General features: G+C 44.0%; 1 protein-coding gene across 1 annotated transcript in view; it reads right to left on the bottom strand.

The window, feature by feature from the left end:
- Positions 1-7,409: 7,409 nt before the first annotated feature.
- Positions 7,410-27,976, bottom strand: part of ADCY10 (adenylate cyclase 10) — a 55,819-nt gene continuing 35,252 nt past the window's right edge. The window contains exons 19-28 of the mRNA XM_045546633.1: positions 26,224-26,331; positions 25,570-25,745; positions 22,464-22,620; positions 18,973-19,177; positions 18,798-18,894; positions 18,122-18,237; positions 17,123-17,240; positions 14,735-14,930; positions 8,519-8,707; positions 7,410-7,573 (exon numbers count right to left, since the gene is read on the bottom strand). Of these exons, the coding sequence (XP_045402589.1) occupies positions 7,412-7,573; positions 8,519-8,707; positions 14,735-14,930; positions 17,123-17,240; positions 18,122-18,237; positions 18,798-18,894; positions 18,973-19,177; positions 22,464-22,620; positions 25,570-25,745; positions 26,224-26,331 (1,524 nt within the window). The 3' untranslated portion in view covers positions 7,410-7,411. The remainder of the gene's footprint in view (positions 7,574-8,518; positions 8,708-14,734; positions 14,931-17,122; positions 17,241-18,121; positions 18,238-18,797; positions 18,895-18,972; positions 19,178-22,463; positions 22,621-25,569; positions 25,746-26,223; positions 26,332-27,976) is intronic.

The raw sequence follows: 27,976 nt of genomic DNA on the forward strand, positions 1-27,976 counted from the left end.
TAAAAGAAACAAGTTTTACATTTATCTTGTAGGGGATCTCTTAGAATGTACAGTAGACCCATAGGAATGCGGCATGTTTTGCAAAGCCCCGTCCTGGCTCCCGCTGGCCCAGCAGAGCTCCAGATGTTTGTAACATGCCTGGATGTTCCTTCCTCTCGGAGCAAAAGCGTTACTGCAAGCCATGCCTGAAGGAAGTTGCTCAGGAAGAGGGGGAAGCTTTCTGAAAAGCTTACTCAAGTATCTCAGTCCCGAGAATGTGAAGTATCTGAGGGACTGAGCTCGCGGGGTTAAAGGAAGAGGAAGCGGCCAGGGGACCAGCTGCAGGAGTGTGCCCCGCCCCCCCACACACACGGGGCCTCGGAGTCGGGCCTCTCCAGGCTCTTGGAGAGGAGGTTGAGCTAATAATTTAATGCTGACTAATTGGGGTTGAGCAAGAGAGAAAAAAGTCCTGGGGAGAGAAATGAAATAAACTTAGGGGGAAGCTAGCACTTGGCTGGAAATAACTGGGCTGCGTTCCGTATCCTCCCTTAAAAATACCGTGAGGGTAAAGATTTTTGGTTTCTATTGTAAATTTTGTCTACTTAAATTAATTTCATGCTTTTAGATTATGGTTCCTCTGTGGCTACCTTTCATGCCTCCTCCCAGCAGTAGGCGTGCATTCAAGTCACTGCTGTGCTGCCAGCCCTCCCTGCAGAGGCAAGGAGGCGACAGGGAAGAGGACAGAGAAATGTAGGCAGCTTAGCCAATTAGACTAATGCCTAATCTGTTATTCTGCACTAACATGACATCCTGGAGTCACATTAGTTGGGTAACTACATATCGATAAGAGTTTTAGCCTGATCTATTTCTATATTAGAAACTCCCTTCTCATCCAAGCTGCTTATTATTCTCTGCTATAGAAATGTCTCAGTTCAGCCTTCAGTGGTTCTGTTTTGGCATTTTAAGGTTAATGCAGACAGGTATAGACCTGCACCGTACCATACGGGAGTCGCTGGCCACATGTGGCCATTTAAATTTCATTAAAATTAATGAAATTTAAAATTCGTAGCTTCAGTCACACTAACCACATTTCAAGTGCTCAGTAGCTACATGCATCTTGTGGCTACCATATTGGTCAGTGCAGATACAAAACATTTCCTTCATCACAGTCGGTTCTGTTGAACAGCGCTAGTATAGACCACGCCGGAGTCAGCATCCTTTCCAGTAGCTGTTCCAGGCTATACGCACACGCACTCACAGAATTCTCCTGCACGCTTTTTTTCTCTGGTATGGAGGTGTGGGTGGGGATGGGTGGGCACCTCACAGTGCCCACCCATCAACACAGAGCTTGCTGAAGACCTTCTAATCTTTGACCCTATGCCAAGTTCTGGGGATAGAAAGACGAGGGAGACAGAATCCCTGCCCATGATGAGCTCAGAGGAGATAGTCCTGTGAGAGCCACCCTAATGAGGAAGGAAACATATCTGGGGAATAACAAGAGCAGTCTGATGAAGCCAACCTGCAGCAGAGAGAAGGTGCTTTGAGGCAGAAGCATTTGAAAGCAGATTGGGCCTGGGCACGGTGGCTCTCCCCCATAATCCCAGCATTTTGGGAGGCCAAGGAGGGAGGATTGCTTGAGGCCAGGAGAATCTGGTAAAGACCATTCCAGTTGGAGCAACCAGCCCCAAGGGGTCAGGGTAGGAGCCAGGCCAGTGTGGTTGCAGCAGTGGACCTGGGAGCAAGCCAAGCCTTAATAGCCTTCCTTCCATTCCAGCTCAGAAATTGGGATGTTGCCCTGAAGGCAAATCAAATTGTAAGTAGAGTAACCAATGGGGATTGGCGTTTTAGCACGCTTTACCCTGCCAATTGTTGGAAATTTGAAATCGGATGGAAATCTGAAACTGGGAGACCATTTAATCATGCAGCCCTTACAGAGCTCAGCTAGAGATGAAGGAGCTGGGAATTTCACCAGCAGTGGGAATGAAGACGATAGAAGGGATGTGGGAAATGTTTAGGAAATGTTCAAGAGCACTGGCAGAACACAGTGACTGGCTCTGGGCCTGAAGAGAGAAGAGTCAGGTGAGCAGGGACTGGGCCCATAAACAGAGACGGGAAACTGGTCATGAGTAGGTGACCCAGGCGGAAGACAGGGTTGAAAGGGTGAGGTTTGGGGGCAGAGGGAGGAGGGGCAAATGTAACTATCCACTTAGCAAGCAAAGGGACTCACGCAAATGCTCGAACTTATTCCGCCCTTAGTTTACTTAGCCTCTCTGTATTTGTTAATTTTGAGCATCCTCCTTGAAAAGCCCATCTCTGATTTCGACATGTTCTACCTCCTCCAATATCTTTCAGAACAATACCCTCATCTCTGTCTCCACTGCCGCGTCTTTATTTTAGGCCACCCTAACTCCAAGCTCGCAACAGCAACTGTCTCCCAGCCTTCGTCTCCACTCAGCTGGCTTCCAACCCTTTTCCATAAAGACTGGTGGTCTTTCTAAAACAGAAACGGGGCCCATGCACTTCCTCAGCAAAGCCCTTCCGTGACTCCTACCGCTGGCAGGATAAGGTCCCTAACCCTACCACCACCTGGCCACAAGGCCTTAGGGGCTGGGCCCCCAGGCTGCCTCCTCGTCACCACACACACTGCCTTGCTCAGCAGGGCTCCATCCAGACCCCGGGGGAGGACCCAGGCCCTCCAAAACGTCTCCAGCTCCGAACACTGTGTCCCGGCCCAGCAAGCTCTCCACCTGGCTGAGTCCTACTTCCCCTCCCAGGAAGCTTTCTCCAGCCTTCCAGAGCCATGTCAGGGTGTGTGCCAGGCCCCTTCATAGCTCCGCATCCTAAGTATCTGTCCCCCGGCAGAATTCTGAGAGCTGCGCCTGTATTAACCCACAACAGCCTTAGGAGGTGGATGCTGTTATCATCCCCATTTTACCAGCAAGGGAATGGAGACACACAGAGGTTAAATAACTTGCTCAGCAGCGCGGAGCTACCGAAGGGATCCAATCTAGTGAGGCCCAGGCCCACCCCTGTAACCACCAAGCACAGTGTTTCTTAGTCACTGTTTTTCCCCACTGCAGAGCCTGGCTAGTACGATGTTTAGTAATTTTTGCTGATCTCCACGATGGTCTGTATACTTTTCTCATCCAACAAATATTAGGCTCCTACTTCTAAGGCTGCCTGTGAGGTTTAACTTGATCAAATGAAAATGTTCTTTACTACATTCATTAATTCACACGCCTTCTGAACACTTCCCAGTGTGCAGGCACTGGGCTTTGTGCAGGAGATGGGGGACGAGGACAGCACCTCTGCCCTCCAGGAGTTCACAGATGTGGGGACAGTCCAAAGGCTCATGGGGAAGAAAAAAATCACTTTTTCATTTCTCTCTGTTCCTGAAGCTTTCTCCCAGAAATAATTCTATCCGGGATGCTCCTGAGAACGCCACACTGGAAGCTTCCCGCAGGTAAGGAGGGGAGCAGGGGTGGCAGGTGCAGGGGCGCTGGGGCTGCAGGAGGGACAGCGTGTCCAGAAACGGTTCTGTGGGCGGCAGCCGCAGCCGAGCCAGTGCTGCCATCTGCTGGCCAGAGAGCAGGTCACCACGCCCATCCTGGCGGTGGCAGGCGGGACCAGATGCTGCAGGGAAGGGACCTTATCACAACTTGCTTACAGACGAGGAAACTGATGCGAAGAGACTTGCCCAAGGTCACATAACTGGTTTGTGGCACAGTCAGGAGCAGAAACCCAGTACAGGGTTTCTTTAAAATCTGATGCATGTAAAATTCAGGCATGTGGAATGTACGATCTTCAAATTGCAGCCTAGTCTTTGCCCACCTCTTCCTCTGTCTCCTTTTCTCTTCTCAGTCCTGGGGGATAATATCACTGTACTTCCCATAATGCCCCTCCCTGGCCCTGTCTATCTTCTCCAGCCCAGCCCTGCACATTTTTTTTTTTTTTTTTTTGAGACAGAGTCTCACTTTGTTGCCCGGGCTAGAGTGAGTGCCGTGGCGTCAGCCTAGCTCACAGCAACCTCAAACCCCTGGGTTCAAGCGATCCTCCTGCCTCAGCTTCCCGAGTAGCTGGGACTACAGGCATGCGCCACCATGCCCGGCTAATTTTTTTCTATATATATTTTTAGTCGTCCAGATCATTTCTTTCTATTATTAGTAGAGATGGGGTCTCGCTCTTGCTCAGGCTGGTCTCGAACTCCTGACCTTGAGGGATCCTCCCGCCTCGGCCTCCCAGAGTGCCAGGATTACAGGCGTGAGCCACCGCGCCCGGCCTTCTGTGTGGAGAACGGGTCAGAGAGGGGCAAGAGTGGGAACAGGAAGACTGCTTAGTTGGCCGATGGCAATGGCGCCAGTGAGACATTGTGATGGCTTCATGGAAGGTGGCAGTGGTGGAGACAAGGAATGGTTATACCCAGATGGACCCTGGCGGCACCTGGACTTACCCATGGACTAGGGGGGTGTTGAAGAAACAGAAGAATCACAGGTAACTAGATTTTGGATTTTGAAGGATCAGTGCCATTTCCTGTGCTGGGGAAGTTTGAAGAGGGAGCAGCTGGCTAAGGACTGGGGAGGGGGAAGCCTAGCTCTGTAGAGGGCAAGGAAGCTGGCTGACGTATGTTTTAGGATTTGTTTTGGTTGTTAATTAATAAACTTTACTTTTTAGAGCAGTTGTAGGTTCACAGCATAACTGAGTTGAAGGTACGAGAGATCCCACATACTCCCCGGACCCCTGCTATCAACATCTGCCACCAGACGGGTACGTAGGTTACAAGTGTTGAACCCACGTTGAGTGACACATCATTGTCACCCGGAGTCTAGAGTCTGGAGTTTACATTAAGGTTCGTGCTTGCTGTTGTGCATGCTGTGGGTTTGAAATGTCGACCTTAAACGAGATTCAGAAATTATGATTAAGTGTAGAGTTTATTCGAGCACAGAGCCTGAGATGGCCACCTGAAGGACGCGAACTCCAAACAAACAGAGTCAGCATTCCAAATTGGAGAAGTTATGGTTTCGCTCACATAGGCAGAAACAGAGAAATCTTAGCAGATGACAACATTTTGCACGTGAGACCAGTGCCCACATTAACGATTTCGTTGGTTATACACTGGTACATTCCAAGGAAGATTTACTTTCTTACTCTACAGGGATGGGTAGTGATTGAAAGCGGTCTTATCTCTGGTGTCGTTTCGTCCTCCTAATTTTTTACAGGAAGGAAAAAAAAAGGTAGAAGTTGCAGCTGAATGCCATGTGACTTAGGCCACACAGCCACATTCCTCTCAAGGCTCAGAATAATTTAGAATTCCAACAGCTTTAAGGTTGAATTATGTAATTTCACAGAATAAATGTGTATAATGACGTGTATCCACCATTACGGTGATGTACGGAATAGTTGCACTGCCCTAAAAACCCCCTGTGCTCCTCCTCTTCATCCTTTCCCCCTGCCACACCCTGACAACCACTAATCTTTTACTGTCTCCAGGACAGTCTTGCCTTTTCCAGAATGTCACGTAGATGGAACCACACAGTCTGTAGCCTTTTCAGACTGGTTCCTTTCACTTAGCAATATGCGTTTAACATTCCTCCATGTTTTTCCAAAGCTTGATAGGTCATTTCTTTTTAGCATTGAATAATAATACTTCATTGTCTGGATTTGTCACAGTTTCTTTTTATTCATTCACCTACTGATGGACATCTTGGTTGCATCCAAGTTTTGACCAGTAAAAATAAAGTTGCTACAAACATCCATGTGCAGGGATTTTTGTTTTCAGCTCCTTCGGGTAGATACCAAGGAGTATGATTGCTGGATCATGTGGTTAGAGTATGTTTAGTTTTGTAAGAAACTGCAAGACTGTCTTCCAAAGTGGCTGTACCATTTTGCATTCCCACCAGCAATGACTGAGAGTTTCTGTTGTTCCGTATCACCAGAATTGTCAGTGTTTTGGAGTTTTGGACATTCTAATAGATATGTATGCTTTAGTATTTTAGTAATTTGGGAGATAAACAATTCATCTCAGCAATCCTCAAACTCATTAGCACTATCCACCCCTAGGACCAAAGTCACAGCACAGCCTGGTGTTGAGCTACAAAAAATCTGAACATCTGCCTGCAACTCACAAAGAGCACTGGGGTGGGCTGGGACTCAGGCTTGTGGGCAGCTCTTGGGCAGCTGAGCATGAACCAGGCTAAGATGGTAAGGGAAGAACCCCAGAGTACTGTCCCCTGACCCTTTGTTCAACTAATACAAAGTGGCAACCAGAAGATGCTAAACTCTGAGGAGATTACTCAATATCATTATCACTACGTGCAGTTACAACCGGGAAGGCCTAACATGGGGTGTAGAACATTTAGAGAAAAGGAAAAATTGTAAGCTAATAAGAAAGGCACATACTAGAGATAAAGGCCACCACCCAGAAAGAGCTCACAAAGGCTAACTTCCTTTGCCCACCAGCATTTATACACATATTTGATTTTAGTTCACTTCTCTCTTACTTGCTAATAGCAGACCACATACTTCTCTGCATCCTGTATGCATCATCTGTTCTCTTTAAAGAAGAAAAACAAACTGTGTAAGTACAGGATGGGGAGAACTTGTTAGAACACCTGTGACAGTATTAAGGGGTAACACTTACTGATCTCCAGGATATCAAGCAGTGTTTTAAATTCTTTATACATTAACTCATGTAATCCTCAAAAAAAAAAAAAAAACCCAACACTTAAAACTCCATGAGGTATGTACTATTATTATTTCCATTTACAGATGTGGAAACTAAAGCACAGGTAATAAGTGGGCAATTTGGGATTATTTTCCAGTCACCTGGAATATGTCCATAGTGACTCCAAAAATGGCTGCCAGAAGAGTGAAGGTGCATAAGTGGTTTTAATAGGACTCTTATAGGTAGGACAAGAGAACTAAGAGTCCCCTTGTGTTCCAGGTTGGCCATTCCATATGGAACTCATATATAAAAGAAATAGAGATAAATCTGAGTATATTCAGAGAAAGGTGACCAGGTGCTATTTGTAATACTGTGCTACCTCCAAAAGATTTAGCAATTGGACATTTAAAAATAAAATTTTCAGTTTAATTACATTAACTAGGAACATGCCTGTCATAACACAGGCTGTGGCACCATCTTGTGTTTCATATTTTCTCATATGATACAATTTTGCATGGGCTGAAATAAACAGGTCAAGCTAAAACGACATGAAGGGCAAAGGCAACTTTCGTCAAATTGGGAGAAAGCAAAGCATGACACTGCTGACCCTTTTTGACCCTCCAGAAAGAGAAGAAACCAATGTGTCTGCTTCTGCGTCTGGAACAAGAGAGAAGGTAGGAGCCTGGAGAGGGCTGGCTACAGCGAAGGGTCAATAATGGAGAACTGCAAAGGCTTGGTTCTTACTAAAATCTTTATTCTTTTCGTGAAATGTTAGAAAAGATTGTCCAAGATATTAACTCTCATCATGAATTTGTTTTTCTGAACATCCTGCATGTTTACCTCGCCTGATACAATTTTGTCCCATGACGGGAGACTGCTGACTGTTTCAGGCCAGTTGGCTTCTGCGAACTCGGAGCTTGAGTACCACCATTCCTGAGAGGAGGGAAAGAGAACAAGCAATGATGCTCCTTAACTTGTGTCATCGAAAGTGGTCCCACACCAGACAGGGTGAAACGTCCTTGAGCTTTTAAAACCACGTGAACCCACAGGCAAAAATGAATTTTGCTGCCCAGAGGAGGACACTGGCGTGCGCCTCTTTAAATAGACACACAGAATTGTACATTCATTCACTTATTCAACAAAAACTGAGTAAGAGGCGCTGTGCTGGGTGTATGTGTGGTTTTTGCTTTCAAAGAGTCCACATTCTTGAGGGGAGGAAAGACACGCAAACAAATGTAACACAAAGTAGAAAGTGGCCACAGAAAGGAGCAGAGAGAGATCTGCTAAACAAAATTTGGAGGAGGGAAGAGAGTCCGTGAGAACTTGAAGGGGAACAGGAGGCTCACAAACCTGAGCTATGGACAGGTCACCCTTTCGGTAAGAATCTAGAAAGGCCTATAATGACTGCTGTGGTCTGAATTTGGCATCCCCCAAAATTCGTATGTTGGAACTTAACCCCTAAGGTAATGCATTAAGAGGCGGGCCTTTGGGTGGTAATTAGGTCACCAGGGCTCTGCCCTCCTGGATGGGATTCGTGCCCACATAAAAGGACTAGAGGGGGTGAGTCTTCCCCTTTCACCCTTCTAGAATGTGAGGTCACAGCAAGAGGCACCATCTATGAGGAATGGGCCCTCACCAGACGTCAAATTTCCAGTGCCTTGATCGTGGACTTCCCAGCCTCTAAGACTGTGAGCAGTGAATTTCTATTGTTTATAAATTACGCCAGCCCAAGATATTTTGTTATGGCGGCCCAACAAAACTTTCACCAGGCAAAATGACCTTCTGTGCCTGGTGAAACCTAACCAGGCAGTGGGATTCTGGGGCTTCCTTATAAGGGTGAGCACCCCCAACCCCAGCTTGCTATCTGGTGATACATACTTTGCTCATGTTCAGCCAGCATTGCTCCAGCACGTTCCCCTGAGTTTTGGAGAGCTGCAAGGCTGTGTTCAGGAAGAGGTTACAGCTATGCCCATCTCCCATTAGTATACAGACATAGGCCATCAAGTGGTAGAGCCTCGGGTAAAAAATAGGGCCAGTGATATTTTGACCCACCAGACTCTCCAAGTTCTAAAGAGAAAAAAAAAACAGTATATCAGAATTAGACAGGGGTCCTTGCCTGCACAGATGATCTGGGACTATTCCAAGGATATAAGCAGTCAAGTGAGAAAGTACATTACAGAAACACACACAGCAAGTATTGGAGATAAGATAGTAAATGTCAGGTGGAATAGCCCCCATGGTCCACCCAAATCAGAAATTGACATGAGAGGGCCCATCAATACTTCTCTGCAACAACTTTAAAAAAAAAAATACTTTCTTCTGATTATTAAACAGGGGGAAAACTGGCCAGTTCTGCATGTAAGGAGCTTGGAAATCACCATTTGGCCCTAGAAACAAATAATCTGAACAGACTGAAAAATCAACAACTCTTCTTAGATCCATCTGTCAGACAGGTGAGAACACAGGGCAAACTGCTGCCCTCAAGACTGGGGAGGCACACAGACGCGTACAGGGAGCCCCGGCTTATCGGAGCAGAGACCATGAGTGGAAACCGCCGTGGGGACCAGTGCCAGGGCGGGAAAACCTGAACTGCAATTGATGAATTACTGAAGACTCAAAGTGGACAAGTCTGTGAGTTAACAACTCCAGGGGGAAGAGGATTCTGGAAAGATGGCAGAGTAGGAAGTAGCAGGTATCTGTGTCCCCACCTGGACGATAATTAGACTGGCAGAATCTGTCAGGATATAACGATTTTAGAACTTTGGAGTCTATTAAAGGCTCGTAACTGCCAGAGGAAGGCTTGGATGGTAAGTTAAAGTTGTCAGTTTCAGCTCTCAGCATAGTAGCACTACTTATTCCCCCACCCCAGCCCTATAGCAAAGAGCTGTGCACGTGTTCCTGAGGCAATTTGCACAGAACTTGTGAGAACCAGGGTGGGCAAAAAGGACCCTGTCCTAAATATCAGGGATCTGTGCTTCGATCACTGATTGCTGCTTCTGATCAAAGATGTACAGACAACGAGGGAGGCAGCCATTGTCGTTACACCCTCTCACCCCCCTTGTCACAAGTCCCTCTCCCTCTGGCTGAAGTGACTTCTGGGGATTTAAAAGGCCAATGCCCCTCACCCACCTTCACTTTTCTCTTTTTCCCCTTTGAGAGCCAGGCATCAAATACTAGGACATTCCAAAGCAACTGCCTATATGGGGAAAATTAGAAAGTGACTCTGCATGCACAGGGAAAGCACAGGCTAAGAAAAGACTTGAGAAGACAAAGCAGATCTCTGGCACAGAAATAACCTACAAAAATAAAAAACCAAAAACAATGACAACAATAACAACAAAAACACAGCAAACCCTGGAGAAGAGGGAGAATCTGATATCTAGAGCTACCATATAATTAAATTCAAATGTCTAGTTTTCAGCAAAATAATCACAAGGCATACAAAGAAACAGCAAAGTAGGGCCCATTCAAAGGAAAAAAACCAACAGAAACTGTCCCTGAAAAAGATCTGATGCCAGATATCCTAGATGAAGACTTTAAAACAACTCTTAGAGATGATCAAAGAACTAAAAGAAGATATAAAGTCAAGAAAATGTTGTAGGAACAAAATGAAAATATTAATAAAGTGACAGAAAATCTAAAGGGCTTAAAAAGAAATTCTGGTGGTGAAAAGTTCAATAACTGAAATAAAAAAATTCATCAGAGGGATTCAAAAGCAGATCTGAATAGGCAAAAGAAAGAATCAGCAAACAAAGATATGACAATGGAAATTATTGAGTCTGAGGAACAGAAAAAAGGTTGATGAAAAGTGAACAAAGCCTAAGAGACCTGTGGGATACCAACAAGCAAACCAACAAATTCATTGTGCAAGTCCCTGAAGGAGAAAAGAGAGAGAAAAGAGCACATTTGAAGAAATAATGGCTGAAAACTTCCCAAGTTTGAAAAACGACACAACTATAAATATCCAAGAAGCTCAACAAACTCTAAGTAAGAGGAACTCAAAGAGATCCACACTAAGACAAATTATAAGCAACTCATCACATGCAAGGGATCCTCAATAATATTACCAGAAGATTTCTCATCAGAAAATTTGTATGCCAGAAGGCAGCAGACCAACATATTTCAAATGCTAAAAGTGAAAAAAAAACAAACAAAAAAAACCTGTCAACCAAGAATCCTATATCTGGCAAAATATCCTTCAAAAGTGAGGGAGAAATTAGGACATTCTCAGATAAACAAAAGCAGAGACTGTTACCACTAAAACTTCCCTGAAATAAATGCTCAAAGAAAAAAAGAAAGAAAGAAATTCTCAAGGGAATTCTGTAGGGTAAAATGAAAGAACACTTGAAGCTGTATGGAAAAATAAAGATCTTAATAAAGGTAAATATATGGACAATTATAAAAGCTAGTATTCTTGTCATAATTTGTAAGTCCGTTTTTTGTTTTCTACATCATTTAAGAGATTAATACATTAAAAAATTATCAGCCTGAAAGCTAGTATTGCTAGTAAGTTTGTTTAAAGGCAAGCACAAAAATGAGATTTATTGAGGAGAGAAAGATAGGATTACAGGGCAAGAGCGAGATATAGGTTTACAGAGCATGATACATACGTCATAGATGACAACTGGACCCATTGTCGCAGCAAGAAAAGGAGTTTTGCTAGTGTTGTAACTTTGGTTTGTAACTCCACATTTCGTTTTCTACATAATTTAAAGGACTAATCATTTAAAAGAATTATTAGTTTATGTTTTTATGTACACAATGTATAAAAATGTAATTTTGTAACATCAACAACCAAAATGGGTGGGACGTTATTAAAGGAGCAAAGTTTTTGTATCCTACTAAAGTTGCCTTAGGATATTAAATATAATCCTCAGGGTAACCATAAAGAAAATAGCTATAGAATATACACAAAAGAAAATGGGAAATTTTAAATGTCTCATTATGAAAAACTCAACTAACACAAAAGAAGACAGTAATGTAGGAAATGAAGGACAAAAAAACTATAGGGCATATAGAAAATAAATAGCAAAATGATAAAAATCCCTCTTTATCAGTAATTGCTTTAAATGTAAATGGATTAAACTCCCCACTAAAAAAAACAGATTGGCAGAGTGGATTTCCAAAAACATAATCTAATTATATACTACAAAAGATTTGCTTTCCATCCAAAGACACAAATAAATTGAAAGTGAAAGGATGGAAAGAGATATTCCATGCAAACAGTAACCAAAAGAGAGCAGGGGTAGCCAGACTAATATCAGACAAAATAGACTTTAAATCAGAAAAAAGCTTACAAGAGGCAAAAAGGACATTATGTTAGTAAAATTTTCAATACAGCAAAAAGACATAACAATTATAAACATTACAAATATTTATGCACTTAATTAGAAGACCACCAAAATATATGAAGCAAAACTGATGGATTGAAGGTAGAATCAGACAGTTCTACAGTAATAGTTGGAGACTTTAATAACCTTCTCCCAATAATGGATAGAACAACCAGAGAGAAGATAAGAAATAGAGAACCTAATACAATAAACCAGCTGGATCTAAGAAACATACACATAATGGGTACAGAGTTCCAGTTTTACAAGATGAAGAGTTATGGAGATGGAGTCAAAGGTTTATGAATGTATTTAATACCACTAACTGCACATTTAAGAATGGTTAAGATGGTAAATTTTATGTTATGTTTATTTGACCACGATTTTTAAAATTGAACCAAAAAAAAAAACCCACCAAAACCACTTCCAGATAGGCCCCCATACTTTTGTGAGTTTTACCTCCAGGAGTTCAACCAGAATCTCAGGTAAATATTCGAGAAAAATTCTCTCATACTTCCAAAGCAGAGGGAGAGGAAAAGAAACCATTTTTAAAGAGCCAGAGCACTCTGTTCTTCTTAACCAAGTTTGGCTTCAGGAGAAACAATGTAACCAGAGCCTAACCCACCTGGGGGGGGCGGTGACAGGAATAGGGGGGAGCAGGAAATACCCAACGGAAGCCAACTGTAGCTCTCCTGTCCCACCTAAGAGGAAGGGACTGAAAAGCATTGGGAAGTTCTTAGTCCAGAGGAATAGGCTCACTAAAAGACTGAGACCTAATCACAGGACTAAAGAATGCTTTCTCTCCCCCCCACACCTTACCCGTCACATTACTAAAGATCTATTTATATCAAGTCCTTTTACCTGGCACATCATGTCTGTCTATCAGGAAAAATCACAAGGCGTACTAAAAGGCAAAAAACACAGTCTGAAGAGACAGAGCAAGCATCAAACATGGCAAGGATGTTTTGAATTATCAGACTGAGAATTTAAAACAACTACGATTAATATGCTAAGAGCTTTAATGAATAAAGTAGAGAGCATGCAAAGGCAATACGAGCAGAGAGGTGACAATCCTAAGAAAGAACCAAAAAGAGGTGCTAGAAGTTAAAAACACTTTAAGAGAAATGAAGAATGTCTTTGATGGGCTTAATGGACTGGACACAGCTGAGGAAAGAATTTCTGAGCTTAAGGCTTTATCAGCACAAACCTACAAAACTGAGAAGCAAACACAGACTGAAAAAAAAAAAAACCAGAATATTCAAGGACTATACAAGTATTTCTACCATGAGACAAGTACAAAAGGTATAATGGAAATACCAGAAGGAGAAGAAAGAGAAAAGAAGAAATATTAGAAAAAATAAAGACTGAGAACTGCCCCAAAGTAAGGTCAGACATAAACCGCAGATCCAGGAAGCTCAGAGAACACTATGCAGGATAAATGCCCCCCCCCCAAAAAAAAAAGCAGATCATTTTTAAACTCCAGAAAATCAAAAGACAAAGAAAAAATCCTGAAAGAAGCCAAGGGCAGGGAGAGGGCATCTTACCTACGGTGGAACAATTTCATTTGACTTTTCCTCAGAAACCATGCAAGCAAGGAGAGTAGCATGACGTATTTAGAGTGCTGAGAGGAAAAAAAAAAATAAGAACCCACTAACCTAGAATTCTGTACCCTGTGGAAATATCCTTCAAAATTGACAAAATACTTTCTCAGACAAACTAAGATTGAGGGAAATCGTTGTCGGTAGACCTGCCTTGCAAGAAACATTCAAAGAAATTCTTTAGAGAGAAGGAAAATATACAAGTCAGAAACTTGGATCTACATAAAGAGAGGAAGAGCATCAAAGAGGGAATAAGTGAAGGCAAAATAAAAATGTCCCTTTTATTATTCTTAATTTATCTAACATATAATAAGCTTGTTCAAAATAATAATAGCAACACTATGTTCGATTACGTATGCTAATGCATACATCAAATACATCTTTAAGCAGAGATTCCAGCCAAGCCCACCCAGACTTCTGATCTGCCAAACTGTGCGAGAAGAAGTGAGGGTGTTTTAAGCTGTTTGGTTTGTGGGAATTTGTGATGCAGCAGTAGAGAACTAATACACCTGTGCTCAGTTTTTTTTTTTACAAAAACAAGGCAAACAAGTGCCAAGCCCAAACCAGAGGGTTCGCCCCTCATTCTCTCAGGGGACCAGCCCATAGCAGGCTGTAAACTGTCAGAAGCAGGCCCCACGCCCGACCTGCTCACTCCTACAGCCCAGGCACCTGTTGTCTGGTGCTTAATGTATGTGAGTTGAATTTTAAAAATCGTTGTGTGCAGAGATTTATCCACCAGGGTCCGTATCACAGCAATAGCAGTAAAACACTACAGAAAAGTTCTGTCCAAGAATAACTGGGCTATATTATAATTTAATAATATATTCATAAGATAAAATACTATGTAGGATTAATTAGTAGTGTGAACAGCAATGTAATGACATGGAAATTATAATATATTTAAGAGCAAATTACAAAATGGAAATGAGCATGCACACTCATAGGAAAAAAACTGAAAAGTGGTATATCTCAATGTATACAAAGTGGTTGTCTCTTATTATCAAGCTTATGAGCAGTTTATATGTTTTTCTTTATAATTTTGAGGGGGTGCCTTCAAAAACTATTATAAACATGTGTAAATTCCGTAATCAGAAAATAATTCGCACAGGAGGTAGACAGGAAGGCATTCAAGGAGGGATTTGTACTGGAGACTGCAGAATAAGCCTCACCTTGAGCATCTCAACACCATTCGCCTGGGCATTCTTAGTCTGTCCCTGAATTTGTTTTTGAAGGTGAAGAACTTGCCCCTCCATGTACCTGGCAACTCCTTGGTAGTAGACAACTGTTGGGATTCTTCTCGGCACTAGATGTTTAGCTCTATTGGAAAATACGTGGAAGTTGTCCCAATCCTGAAGTCTAGCATACCTGTACCGCCACAGGAGAATAAGAAAGATCAGGATCACTCTTGGAATGGGCGGATTGGCTGAAATGGCTCTCTCTGGATGTGTGGCCTCCCATACTGGGGTCTCTGGAAGTCTGCCTCCTGCCCAGCCCCACTCCACTCTCCCTAAGAAAGCAGGAAATTCTGTGACATGGAGCAAGGAAAGAGTAGAATTTTTGGATGACTTAAGATGAACAGAGCTCTTGGGAACACCCAGGTCATAGTTGCCACCTTCTAGTTCACTCTTTAGATTTTTTAAGTTAAAAAGTGAGACAGATCAGATACTTGGCACTATAAATTCTAGGGTTTGAAGAGGTTGCTCCAATTGGAAAGAGAGAGAGTGTAGGCTAGCGCTACTCAAAGTGTGCGCCACAGACTGGCATCGTCAGTGACACCGGGGTCCTCCTTATAAGTGCAAATTCTCTGGTCCAACCCAGATCTACTCAATCTGACAGACTCTGCGGGTGTGGAATCTCTGCAGGAACACACCCTCCAGGTGATCCTCATGCCCACTAACGTGTGAGAAGCATTTGCCTAGGACACAGCTGTTGTAAGAACTCTCCGGCTGAGACAGAAAAGAATAAGAAATTAGGCTGCTTTTTGGACGTCACATTCCTTGATCTTTAACTCACCTGGGCAAGATAATTTGACTTAGAACTTTAACTGGCAAGGGTAATTAACTTTTGGATTTTAATATCTCCCCAATAATTTTATAATAAAAGGGAGGGTCTATTCAAATTTGGAGCTGCTCTCATTTGTGGCATTTTGTATAGGAATGTCTCCACATTGTCATTTAATCTAATCACACAACCTCTGGGGGGGAGACCACATTGGACAACATGGCTGCATATAATTTGAGATGGGAAATAGAAGACTTTCTGGGGATGGTCATGGAAGTGATTTCATGAATGTTCTGTTCTGACCCATTTTGGCGCCTTCCTGTTCATCTCCTTCCTTGAAGGTATAGCCATAGCTGCAAGTTTACTGAGTTGAAAACTTATTAAGTTAAAGGGATTAAGCCTCAGGCTTAATGCGTTAAGAGTACAGGGCTAGTGCTGCTTCCTCTCTCCTGAAGTCCTGCATGTGAGGGCCCTCCATTCGTGCAAGCACCAGCTCTCTTTCCCCACTTCACTGGCTTCACTCGTTCCTCCAGTGAAAAGGAGTGGCCTATTCTTCAATGGTCCGTGGAGGCTAAACAAAAAAAAAAAAAGAAAAGGAGTGGTCTGGTGATTTGGGGAGAGGAATTGGGCAAGTGTAGCTCACAGCCTGTCTCTCCTTCATCTTCAGAGCCAGTGAAGGCCGGGCGCAGTGCCTCACGCCTGTAATCCTAGCTCTCTGGGAGGCTGAGACAGGAGGATTGCTTGAGCTCAGGAGTTCAAGACCAGCCTGAGCAAGAGTGAGACCCCATCTCGACTAAAAATAGAAAAATGAGCCAGGCGTGGTGGCGTGCGTCTGTAGTCCCAGCTACTCGGGAGGCTGAGGCAGTAGGATCGTTTGAGCCCAGGAGTTTGAGGTTGCAGTGAGCTGGGATGATGCCATGGCACTCTACCTGGGGCAACAAGACAGCAAGACTCTGTCTCAAAAAAAAAAAAAAAAAGAGCCAGTGAAGCCGATGGGGAGTATGGTACTGATCTGCTCTCTGCCACATCTTAGAAAGAGGCCTGCCTTGATGTGGGGAGATCTGCAGTCTTCCAGAACTTCCTGCTGCTGAGTGGATAAGTCTAATTTTGGAGCTCCATATTAGGAAGCCCATTTGTATGCAGATATAAGCTATATCCTCCAACATCAGGTTTGTCAATAGTGTTTTTCCATCTGATTAGATCTGGGTGAGTGTAGGTACGCAACTGGTGCTGTTTATCAGCCTTCCTTAAACCCCAGCACTGTTCAGAAGCAAGTCCTCTTTATTTATCCCAGGATCATCAAAACATAATATGTTCGTAATAAATGTTCATTGCATTGAATATAATTGAGACATCACTTTTCTGTCCTTGGCTGAGGGGGATGAACTAGTTGATCCCTAAGGTATCTTTCAGGCCCATATTCTCTGATGCCTTTAAGCTGTCTCAGGTATAAATTACGAACACTTTTCTTTCTTTAAAAAGAATTTTTATAGAACTCTTCTTCAGGACTCAACATTTTTACCTTGGGAATTTTGTGATATGTAATACATTGTTACCAGATAGCTACACTCGAATAAAGTCCCAGGAGGAGTCCGCTTTGGAACTTGAGGATTCTGTTGTCGTCATTTTGGGATATGAAATCCAAACATTCTTCAAATGGTCTATAAACAAAGCCTAAAAGAGAGAAATGGGTGAAATTTGCTCGTGGGTGGGTGATCACCTTTCAGGCTATCCATTCCCGGTAGAATTTCCCATTGCAGGGAGAGTAGTCTCTGATTACTTCATGAATCCAAAGGGTCCCGTAGATTGCAACAAGCATGTAACTGAACTGCCCTGTGTTTGTGAGTCCCAGCTACTGTGGAATGTTATGCATATATAATATAATCCCATGGTCTAGACCAGGCAGGTGAGTTTAAACCACCCCTTCCTGGCCAAAGTGCAAGGCGTTGGTCTTGGTGCAGCCTAGGGCTTCTGTCTTCCCACCCATGCTTCCTCTGTTGGCAGTAATATTTGCATCCCCTTTCAAAATCATATGTGAGGAAAACAATCCCCAGGTTGGTCCCTCTAGTTTAATGTGTACACTTCAAGTGACCTGCTTGGTGTCACTGGAAGGTTATTGGGAAAGAACTTGTTTTCCAAATCACCAACAGCTACCAGCCTGGAACTCTCACCATTAGCAATCCAGTCCTTCACTCTAAAGCATGAAGTCTCTAAGTACATCCTGCTAAAAATTAAATACCCCTAGTAAAAGGCACATGGTAAGACAATGTCAGTAACTATCACTTATGTGTAAAATTATCTGACAGTTTATAACTGGCAGCTTATACCCAACAGGTTCCTCCAGACTTCATTCCCCTTCTTGCTGCTCCCTTTTAATCTTTGCAACTGCTAGACAGCTCCTCAGCTCACACCACTAGGCTCTCTCCATCCCTGTCCTATAAGTCCATCCCGCCACAAACCTAGTGGTCCCAAAGCCCTAGCCCTGGCAGTTGCCACAACACACCAGCATAGGCGCCACATCTCCAAGTTCTTTTACATTCCAAAGCCACTCTTACCAGAATAAAGCATGATATCCAAGCAGATAGAATAGAAAAATGCCTGGCTGAAGATGTGTTCTTCTGCTATGGAAAGATCCCACAGCCACCCCAGCACCTGGATCAATTGCTTGTATCTGTGGAAGAGAGAAGGTGGTGGCGCTAAAAAGCAGTGGAGAGGAGAGGATGAAGGCCAGTCCTGGTCTAGTTTTGATCCCGCGCAGTAATTCAGAACCAAATACAACTCTTAAACAGACTTGAAACCCACCCCTACTCAGGACGGGAACATCTCAAATTGGCGGTTTTTTTTTCAAATTGTTCCTTCATGGAGCCTCTATATTAGGGTGACCAGAGTCAGGCCAAATCGGCCTGGACCTCAAGTCCTGGTTGCCATTCTCTGGGCATTTGCCTCCCTGTTAACCCTTCTCCTTTCTCTCCACTTGGCAGGGGTGGCAGCCGACCCCCACTGTGGGGACGACTGTCTGACTCCCCTCTGGTCATTGGCCAGAGCAACCAAATCAGAGAGGATGCACCTGGAAGAATTCTGTTAAAAAAGCCTCGGTATCCAAAGCTGAAGGATGATTATCAGTTAAATCATCTTTCTGCAAAGAGCACTCCCTTCCCTACCCTACAGCCAGAATAAAGTGATAATATGGCCTCTTCCTGCTAACATTGGAAAATGCTTTAAGATAAATACCTGCATTTCAAGAAGAGCGATTTACTAAGTCTGCAGAGGACCATATAGTACTTGTTGGGATTCCGGAGCCGTGACCACATCTTATGGGCTCGAGAGCCTGGGAAGAAAACGATTCCAGTGTTTTGGGGGGCTTTACTTGCATCTTCCTATCCCTCCTTGCCCAGCCAGCCCTTACCTAACTCAACAGCCAAGTCCAGGTGTCCCATTAAGAGCTTGATGTAGCTCAGTGTATCGGCCATGTATGCCACGATTTCAATGTCCTCGCCTTTCAGGGGGAGGTTGAAGATCTGCTCCATGGCCAGGACTTCATATTTGAACCACACGTCCTTGCAGCCATCCAGGTAGTGGTACAGTGAATAGTCCAGGTAAGCCTTAATGATCTGTAGTGGCAGAGGAGAGGAGAGAAGGGGTAAGACTGAGGTGGAACCCAAAGCAGAAAGCCCTGGGACATTACTTAATGTCTGCCGGTAAATATTAACATCTGTTTAGTAAGCTTGGGAATGGAACTTAGAGACAGAGATCGAACTGGGTTTCTGCCGCCTATTCACCAAGTCATCCAGGACAATCCTTGTGGGCCCTTGCTCATGGAGTACTTAAATGAAATATAAAACTTCTAATTTCTGTGAAAAAGTAGAAGCAATAGCTTATATGTGTGGATCTATGATTGCATAGCAGAAAGGATGCACTCCAAAGTGTAAATAATGGTTACCTATTTGTTGAAGGAGTGGATCTGGGGGCGAAGAGGGACTTTCTTTTTTACCTTATGCACTTCTGTGCTGTTCAATGCGTTATACGAAACATGTATTACTTGCATAATTTAACAAAAAAAGGTAGGTTGGTTTGGTTTGTTTGCTTTAAATAAAACAAACTAAGGACTACTTCTAAACTTAATTTGGAGATTTAGAAAAGTTGGTTACTGTTTGAACAACTCTTTAAAATGATAAAATTGCCTCGGTATATAAATGCTTAGAGAAGGGTAAGAAGAAAATAGCTTCTTCTAAGGGAGTGGTTTGGTTCTGTATATAAAAATGACAACAGAACACATGGAAACTATTTTGAAAAATACAAACAGGAGAACTTTAGAATCTCTCATGATAGAAGTTTTGGGGGCAGTTGGGTAGGGGAAGAATTTTACAGTAGGGACTTTTTTCCTGGAATGCCTCCAATCACACAAAATAACCAGTCTACAAAATCTGTGTTAAAAGCAGGTCCCTGGGTACTTGTTAAACCACAAAGTCTATCTCAGGGAATTCCTTTATTCCTAGTTTAGAACGTGCTTCCGATAATGCTGCCAGATGGGAAGGATAGCCAGAAATGGTGGTGGAGGAGAGAGAATTGTTAGGCAAACGAGGAATCCAAGGGGTGAAAGCTTCCCCTGCTGTTCTGCCCTCAGCCCCTGCCATCTTGGTAATAAGCGTCTTGATTCACTTTCCCACTTGGCTTTTCCATTTTTATCCTCCCCCCTGCACCCCAACTCCACCACAGTTTTTAGGGTATAGCTACAAATGTGGAGGAAAAGCAAGGCATTTTATTCAATAAATATTTGTGGAGCGCCTGCAATGTGCCAGGCACACTGTTCTGGGTGCTCAGGATGTGACTAAGACAAGAGGGCAAACAAGCTCCCTGCTCTCGTGGAGTCTATGGGGTAGCAAGGGAGACACACCACAAACCAATGAAGGAACAAACAAGAAAATGTCCAATGATAATAGAACAGACCTATTAAAATAGGGCAACAGTTTAGACAATGAATGGGTGGCTACTTTAAATTAGGTGGTCAAGAAAGCCTCACTGAGGAGATGAGCTTCGAGCTGATAAGGAGTAAGCCAGTAGGGGCAGGAGATGGACACTCCAGGCAGAAGGATCCAGTGCAAAGTTGGGATTGAATTTCTCTGTTTGAGGAACCAAAAGAGGGTCCATGTGGCTGGACTGGACCTGTGGCTCCTAGTGACAAGGAGTCAGGAGAGGAGGATGGGAAATAGTCAGGGGCCCAAATCTTGATGGGCTTTAAAAACACTATGTATGCTGGGAGAGCCAGCCTGGATCTACTGAAAGGAACTAGTGCTGGGGACAGACTCCTGGTTAGGAATTTAAGCTCCTCCAACATTTATAGTGTTACTTGATAATTAATGACTCCAGGAGGAAGTTATTGCCCCAGAAGAGACCCACACTTGATGTACTTTTATAAAGGAGCCAGGTCACTCTCATTAGATGAGTTGGCTTAACTTACCTATTTCTTGATCTTGTCTCCTGATGTCTTCCTCATCCAATCAAAAGCTCCCCAGTTTATGACCTAGACTAGTGGTTTTCCCAGTTGGCCCCAGGAACCCTAGGGGTCTCTGAGACCCTTTCAGAGAGCACATGAGATCAAAGCTCGTTTAACAATATCATGGCATTACTTATGACAGAAAAATATTGAAAGGCCTTGAAATGGGCTGAAACAAAGACTTAGTGGTTGTCCTGTCTAGCTCACCAGTCAAGGTTATCTCTGCCTTTCATTGTCTCTTGACGATTTTACAACTCAGAATATTGCAGAAAACTGGTAATAATATAAATGATATAATTCATTTTCATATAAATGGTCAATGTTCAGTGGAATACAAGTAATCATTGCCCTGTGACTAGACTAGTTTTGTATCCATTCAGTAAATTGACTTCTCCTTGGAACCAGTTGTAACATCTTACTGATTCTCTCATTGAGAGTTAAATAAAATATTTGAACATGTACTTTTCTTATTTGTTTGTTTGTTTGTTTGTTTGTTTGTTTGAGACAGAGTCTCGCTTTGTTGCCCAGGCTAGAGTGAGTGCCATGGCATCAGCCCAGCTCACAGCAACCTCAAACTCCTGGGCTTAAGCAATCCTACTGCCTCAGCCTCCTGAGTAGCTGGGACCACAGACATGCGCCACCATGCCCGGCTAATTTTTTTCTATATATATTTTTTAGTTGGCCAGATAATTTCTTTTCTATTTTTAGTAGAGACGGGGTCTCGCTCTTGCTCAGGCTGGTCTCGAACTCCTGAGCTCAAGCAATCCTCCAGCCTCGGCCTCCCAGAGTGCTAGGATTACAGGCGTGAGCCACCGCGCCCAGCTGTACTTTTCATATTTATGTGCATTATGATTCTATCACTTGTAAAAGAACTGTCCTTAACATTTTTCCTTTTCACCCTCATTCTTTCATGAGTATATGGAGTTTTCCTGAGGTGACATACATCATATTGTGACAGATTGAAGGGTGGAGCAGAAGGAGAATCTAGTTGCCTTCTATGAAGCCAGACATAGATATTTGCAAAAAGTTGAATACATGGCCACACTTCTCATTACATTTTTTTGTTTGAGAAAATAAAGGTCTTTTTTAAAAAAAGAAAATGTTAATCATGTTAACATGTAATGGGCTTATTAGTTTTATTTTAAAATAAATATTTTTAATTTTCTACTTTTGTTTCTTCTACGATAATAGATGCAACTCATATAAATGAAAGCCACTCAGGATCCTCTATAATTTTTAGGAGCCTGAAGAGATCCTGGGGTGTTTTGCTGGCCTCGGGGACATGATCTGGGCAGAAAGGCTTTCGTTGTGTCCTCATGATTTTGAATCCCAGTTGGCTTTCTCTGGGCTTTTCTCTCCAAATGAGATTCAGAAGTTTAAACGGCAGCTACCAAACAGCCTACCTGGAAATTGTTTTGCGTCTCCAGTGCGGCGTTCACTTGCATCATAGCAGCCAGGCGGCCGTCATACTTGGAGTGAAAAAAATAATTTAAGCTGTAGATCTGCCACAGCAGGGAGAAGCAGGCGATTTGCCGGTGAAGTTGTGCCAGCCTCTTCTTCCTGTTAGGCGAGGTAAACACACAGGAAACACAGAGAGAAGGCAGAATCGGCGCCACGCGTTAGGGGAGCGCAGGGGCCGTGTCCTCGCTATGGGCTTGGGACTCAGCACTGGCTTCACTCCGAGGCCTGACTCCGTTGCTGACTAATGAGCACGTTAACTTTTACGAAGCGAGCTTTCTCCATTGTAGAATGGGGACCACGACACCTACTTTATCATGATTAAGATATTTATCACCTGTCCCACGTCAGGTAATTGCCAGTTTAATGAAGCTATTTGAAAACCACGCTGATGTCATTCACCACATTTGATTCTGACGACGCCCCTATAAGAAACGGGGCAATAATGAACCCCGTTCTACATATAGGGAAGGTCAGACTCAGGTTAAGTAATTAACACAAAGTCACCCAGCCGGAATGTGGTGGTGGCAGGACCTCAAGCTCAGTCCAACGTGGTATTTCCCCCACAGCACACTGCTTCTAGGAACTAGGTCTCAGCTCAGCAAAGGAATTGAGCATTTTAAACAATTACACTCCAACAGTGGGACGGAACGTGGCGGGAGGTGGTATTCAAGGGGAGGATGGATGACCTTCCACAAAGCATGCTTGGGTTTTCAGTACCAGCCTCAACAGGCCACGTAACTGATAATGTAGCCAAAAATCTGCTATGTGTGTGATTAAAACACAGGAGCCTCCATAAGATGGCTGCAGTATTAGTAATTTAACAAAACCAAGAAAACAAAATGTAATTAGAAATACTTCTCAAAAGGTAGGCTTTAAAATAAAGATGAGAAGGAAGGAGGAAAGAGGTATTAGAGATGCTGATGAATTGCGGGTATTTTAGTTGAGGCATGGACGCCCTTGAGTAGGTTGTGCAAATGAACCTTTTTTAAAGGTTCTAAGGAAACAAGAGCAGGGCAAAATCATTTCTAATATGGAGCATTCACAAGGGCAATAGACACTCAGACATTAAATGTTGTTTCTTATTGTCCTGATTTTTGAAACGAGAACTTTTGACCTGCAGGTATTTTAAGCCAATAGTGCTGCGCTTCTTCCCTCTTCAACACTTTTCTACCTTTTCTCCTTGAGCAGGTACTTCTTATTCCTTTTACAAAATGTGGTTGCAAACTAGGGTTATCTGATTCAGCAAATGAAAATACAGGATTCTCAGTTACATTTGAGTTTAAAAACCAATACTTTCTTAGAATGCATATGTCCTGGTTTGTGGCATATGTGTACTAAAAAAATTATTCATCATGTATCTGAAATCCAGATTTAACTAGGCATCCTGCATTTCAAATGGCAACCTTATACGTGCCCCAAAGACTACTTCCTTCTTGCTCTCAGAGAGATCTCTGCTGAACGTCTCCCTGCCCCTTCCTCCTGCGCCCCCAGGAGCAGCCGGGTAGTCCCAGGAGCCCACCTGCAGCCTGGAAAGGAGCTCAGCTTCAGCTCATTTCCTTTCTGCCTCAGAATCCCCCACGTCGAAGGAAACACTTTCAGAAGCTAACGAAGGGAACCCCCTTCTGAGAGGGGTTGCGAAAAAGTTGTAGTCACTTGCTCACAAGAACAGATGTTTGTATCTTAGGCGGAACCTGTAGGAATATTGCCACTGATCTCTCCCAGGATGGCAGAGATGTCCTCTGTGAGCTCTCCAGATCCCCAACGAGGTGGCATCTCCCTTGGTATGAATTGCTGGATAGATGGGATTTTTTTTTAAAGCTTTTATTATGGAAAAATTCAAACAGGCCTGCAGCAAGCCAAAGAGCATAATGAGCTACGGGAGCCCAACACCTAGTGTAATTGTAACCGCAGGATCGGCCCAAACGGGCCCTCTGTTGATTACAGGATATCAAGTTACCTTGTGGGTACAACAGAGCCCAGACTGCAAGTCATGTGTCCCAGGCATGCACAACAGAAAAAGCTTTGACCTCTGACGACACCCAGAGCCAACATTTCCTCCCCGTGGGACCAAGAAGACCAGGACATGGCTGGAACCCGAACGCAGGAACCCTCCGGAAGCTAGGGTCTGCCGGCCGGGAAAATCCAGGGCTAAAATCCGCCTCAACACACCTTACCATCAACAGCCAAATTTGAAGCCTCCAATCAGACCCGGCCAAGCCAACATTTTTAATGCTTTCCCTTGCCCTCCAACCCCTTAAAACTCGCTCCGGACCCCAAAGCAGGGGGACAGATTTGCGTTGCGCCTCTTGTTTCCTTGCTGGTTGGCCTTGCACTAAAGTCTTCCTTCCTTTTCTCAAAGGCCAGTGCCATGATTTCATATCAGCTTCTGTGTGCGCCAGGCAGCGAGCCCATTGCTCTACAACCCTAGCTTCAGCAACTATCAACATTCTTGTTTCATCTGCCACTTACTATTTCTCCCTCCTCATTATTATTCTTTACAGCTCTTTTATATGTAAAATGGACTTACACCGAACTGCACAAATCTTAACAGTACAGTTTTGACCAGTGGATACCCCCATGTAATCCACATCCTTATCGAGACACACAGATGGAGGGGAGTTTTGTCCTTTGGCAGATGTCTTTGGGGCTGGCTGTTCTTCTGTGCGGCAGGGACAGAACCCAGCGTCTTAGCACTGAATGGAAGGGGGCTTGTGACGCGGGCTCCAGGAGCAGGTGGAACAGGCTGCAGTCAGAACGCAGAGGCCGGGCGGGGTGCACTGGAACTCGCCTTGCAAAGGGGTCCCTTATGTCTGTATCATCTGAACTGCCTTTGGCAAAAGCTGCCTGTAAAGGGCTTGGGGGCAACCCAGCCCTGGCCTGGGAGCACCTCCCCCACTAGGTAAGTGCTCTGAGCCAAAGAGGAGTCTTTGCGCCCCCTGGAGGCTCAGGCTTGGGGGCCGACTGTGGGGTCACGTGTTTGTGGGTCTCTCTCTCTCTCCTGTGGGCAATGAGATGAGACACCTGGGTCTCCCCAGCTCCTTCTCTTACCCTGGAGGGGCGGTCTCTTGGGCCTGCTGGTGCAAGTAACGAGAGTGTCTGTTTTTCTCAATGTGGGTGTGGAGAAACACGGAGATTAAGCTGTAAGGAAAGTCTCGGTTGAGGAGCTTCAGTGCCTTCTGCAGCATCTTCTTGGCAAGTGCCATCTGGCCCATATTGAAACAGACCTCCAGGAAGATGGGAGGGGAAGAGAAGAAAAAAGGAAAAGCAATGATTCTGGACTTAGTAGGTTCCAACAATACATATTTTAGGGACTCTCATCAAAAAAAGTAACTTATGGCCCAGAAACAAAACCCTCCTGTGCCTGGCTGGCATAATAGCAAATGCACGCGGGAAGGATGGTTGAATGGCTAGGACTTAGCATCACAGTCGTGTAGCATCTACCTCTGGGGAAACGTTCACCCATTCATGTTCAATTTTAGAGGTTGTTGCAAAAATATAAAGATGTTAACCTGGAGGACAGGGAAGATCTTGCTGCTGATAAGCCATGGCAAGAGGTTCGAGTCCAGGGGCTTGGGGTTCTAGAGTCTTGGATAGGAATCTGTGGCAGGAGATGGGAGCAGGATATACGATGTATAGGGATGACTTCAATGGAAAGGCCTAAGACAAATAACAGATTAATTCATGTCTTTAATGGCTTCTTACCTGACCTTTGAGGCTATAAAAGGTGGCAGACTCAAATGTCTGATTCCAAGATTTTTCTTTCTTGAGAATTTTCAGCAATTTCTCCCCCTCTTTCAAATACATGTATGCCTGCAACCAGCCCAAAGAGTAGAAAAGTATTGAGTTGTCAGGGATTAAAACTACAGAGGGGCCAATGTCCCAGACCCTACCGAAGATAGAGAAGCCGGGGCCACCCCAGTTACCAGCTCCAGTGATTAGAATGGGCTTCCTAATTCTAGACAGGAGCTGGATGGGTAAAGCTCCCCCTTCATGCCGACTTTTGCAGGATCACTCAATCATGAAGATGAATCTAGAAATCTCCACCTTTCCGTATGCTATCCCATAAGTTACCTTACCTGAAATTTCCCCCGGGGCAATTACCTTTCCCCAGGGTAATTCCATCCTGACCTCCCAATTTCCAACGACATACCCACTGCCCTTGAGACAACATCCCCACATCTCTGAGAAGCTGGTCTCTACTTTTGGGTTGAGTGATGAATCACTCCCACTTCCTTTGCCAGAGCCATCTTTGGGAGGTGGCAGATGAAGGTAAGGCCCTAAGCAATTCACCTCACTTCGTCTCCAACCTCCTGAGGTCATTAGACAGGTGAATCTTGGCATATGTGAACACCAAGGCAAGATCAGACTTGAAGGGTAAAATAAGATGAGGCAATCCCTCCCAGTCTCATGAGCTATAAGGAATGTGTGTGGGAGGGAAAAAGAGGGAGACACGATGAGTTGGCTGCCAGCCCCAGGCCCACCAGATTTTCACTGATGGAGAAGAGGTGCGAATGGCACATCCTAGGGCCTTGCACCAGGGCTCTGCCTCCAATCATCGTTTTCCTGACCATTCAGCGCTCCACGTGGAATGAAATGGGGTATGCACAGCTTTTAGAGAGTTGGCCCCCAGGGCTACCTAAGCCTCCCCTTTCTGGGACTCACTGGGCACATCCCCACTATTACCCCAAATATGCATGAAATATGTAGGAGACTTTCATTCTTAACATAAATACTTTAGAAAGCCTGGGCTTACTGACATTTTTAATAGTTTAATTTAAAAATTGTATACAAATCTAAGGTATGAGGGTTGACTAGGCTGCTGCGATCAACAGCAGCTGTAAAATACGAACGAGACCACCAGTGTGGGCAGGAAGGACGAGAGACATGGCTACTCAGGTGTGTTCAACTCTTCCTGAAGCTGGCTGGAGTCAGAGGAGGCTCAGCCCAGAAAAACATTTCCTCAAGTGAGTTCAGGGAAGGTTAGTCCAGCCAGCTATTCCACAAAAAGTGATCTAAGGGCAAATAAGTTTGAGAAACACAGTATGCTTCAGCCTAGCCTGACCCTTACCTGCCTCTATCCTCTGGGAGATTTATATGTATCTTAGCATATAAAAGGCCCTGAAATAAGTACAGTAAAGAATTTTATTTAGCTATATTCAGCTTGGTGCTTTCTAACTTACTTAGCAATAAATTCTTTTTATTTCATTGTGTGTATCAAATCCCCTTGTTTCTGGGGGCATCTTGCCCTGGAACTTTATAACTATCCTGGAGAAACATTCACTAGTGCTTTGGTGGTCTAAAGGTGTGTGTGATAATCCAGCACAAATCGCATGAAGATGGAAGTGGGTGAGCCTCTTGCCTCTTTGGGGTCACAAGATTACAATGAGAATTGCACCCATCGGAAGACATATAGGTATTTTATGCTCATAGGGGACAACAGAGGGCAAATGCCACT

The sequence above is a fragment of the Lemur catta genome, chromosome 3 (genome assembly GCF_020740605.2).
Source record: "Lemur catta isolate mLemCat1 chromosome 3, mLemCat1.pri, whole genome shotgun sequence".
NCBI classification, from domain to species: Eukaryota; Metazoa; Chordata; class Mammalia; order Primates; family Lemuridae; genus Lemur; species Lemur catta.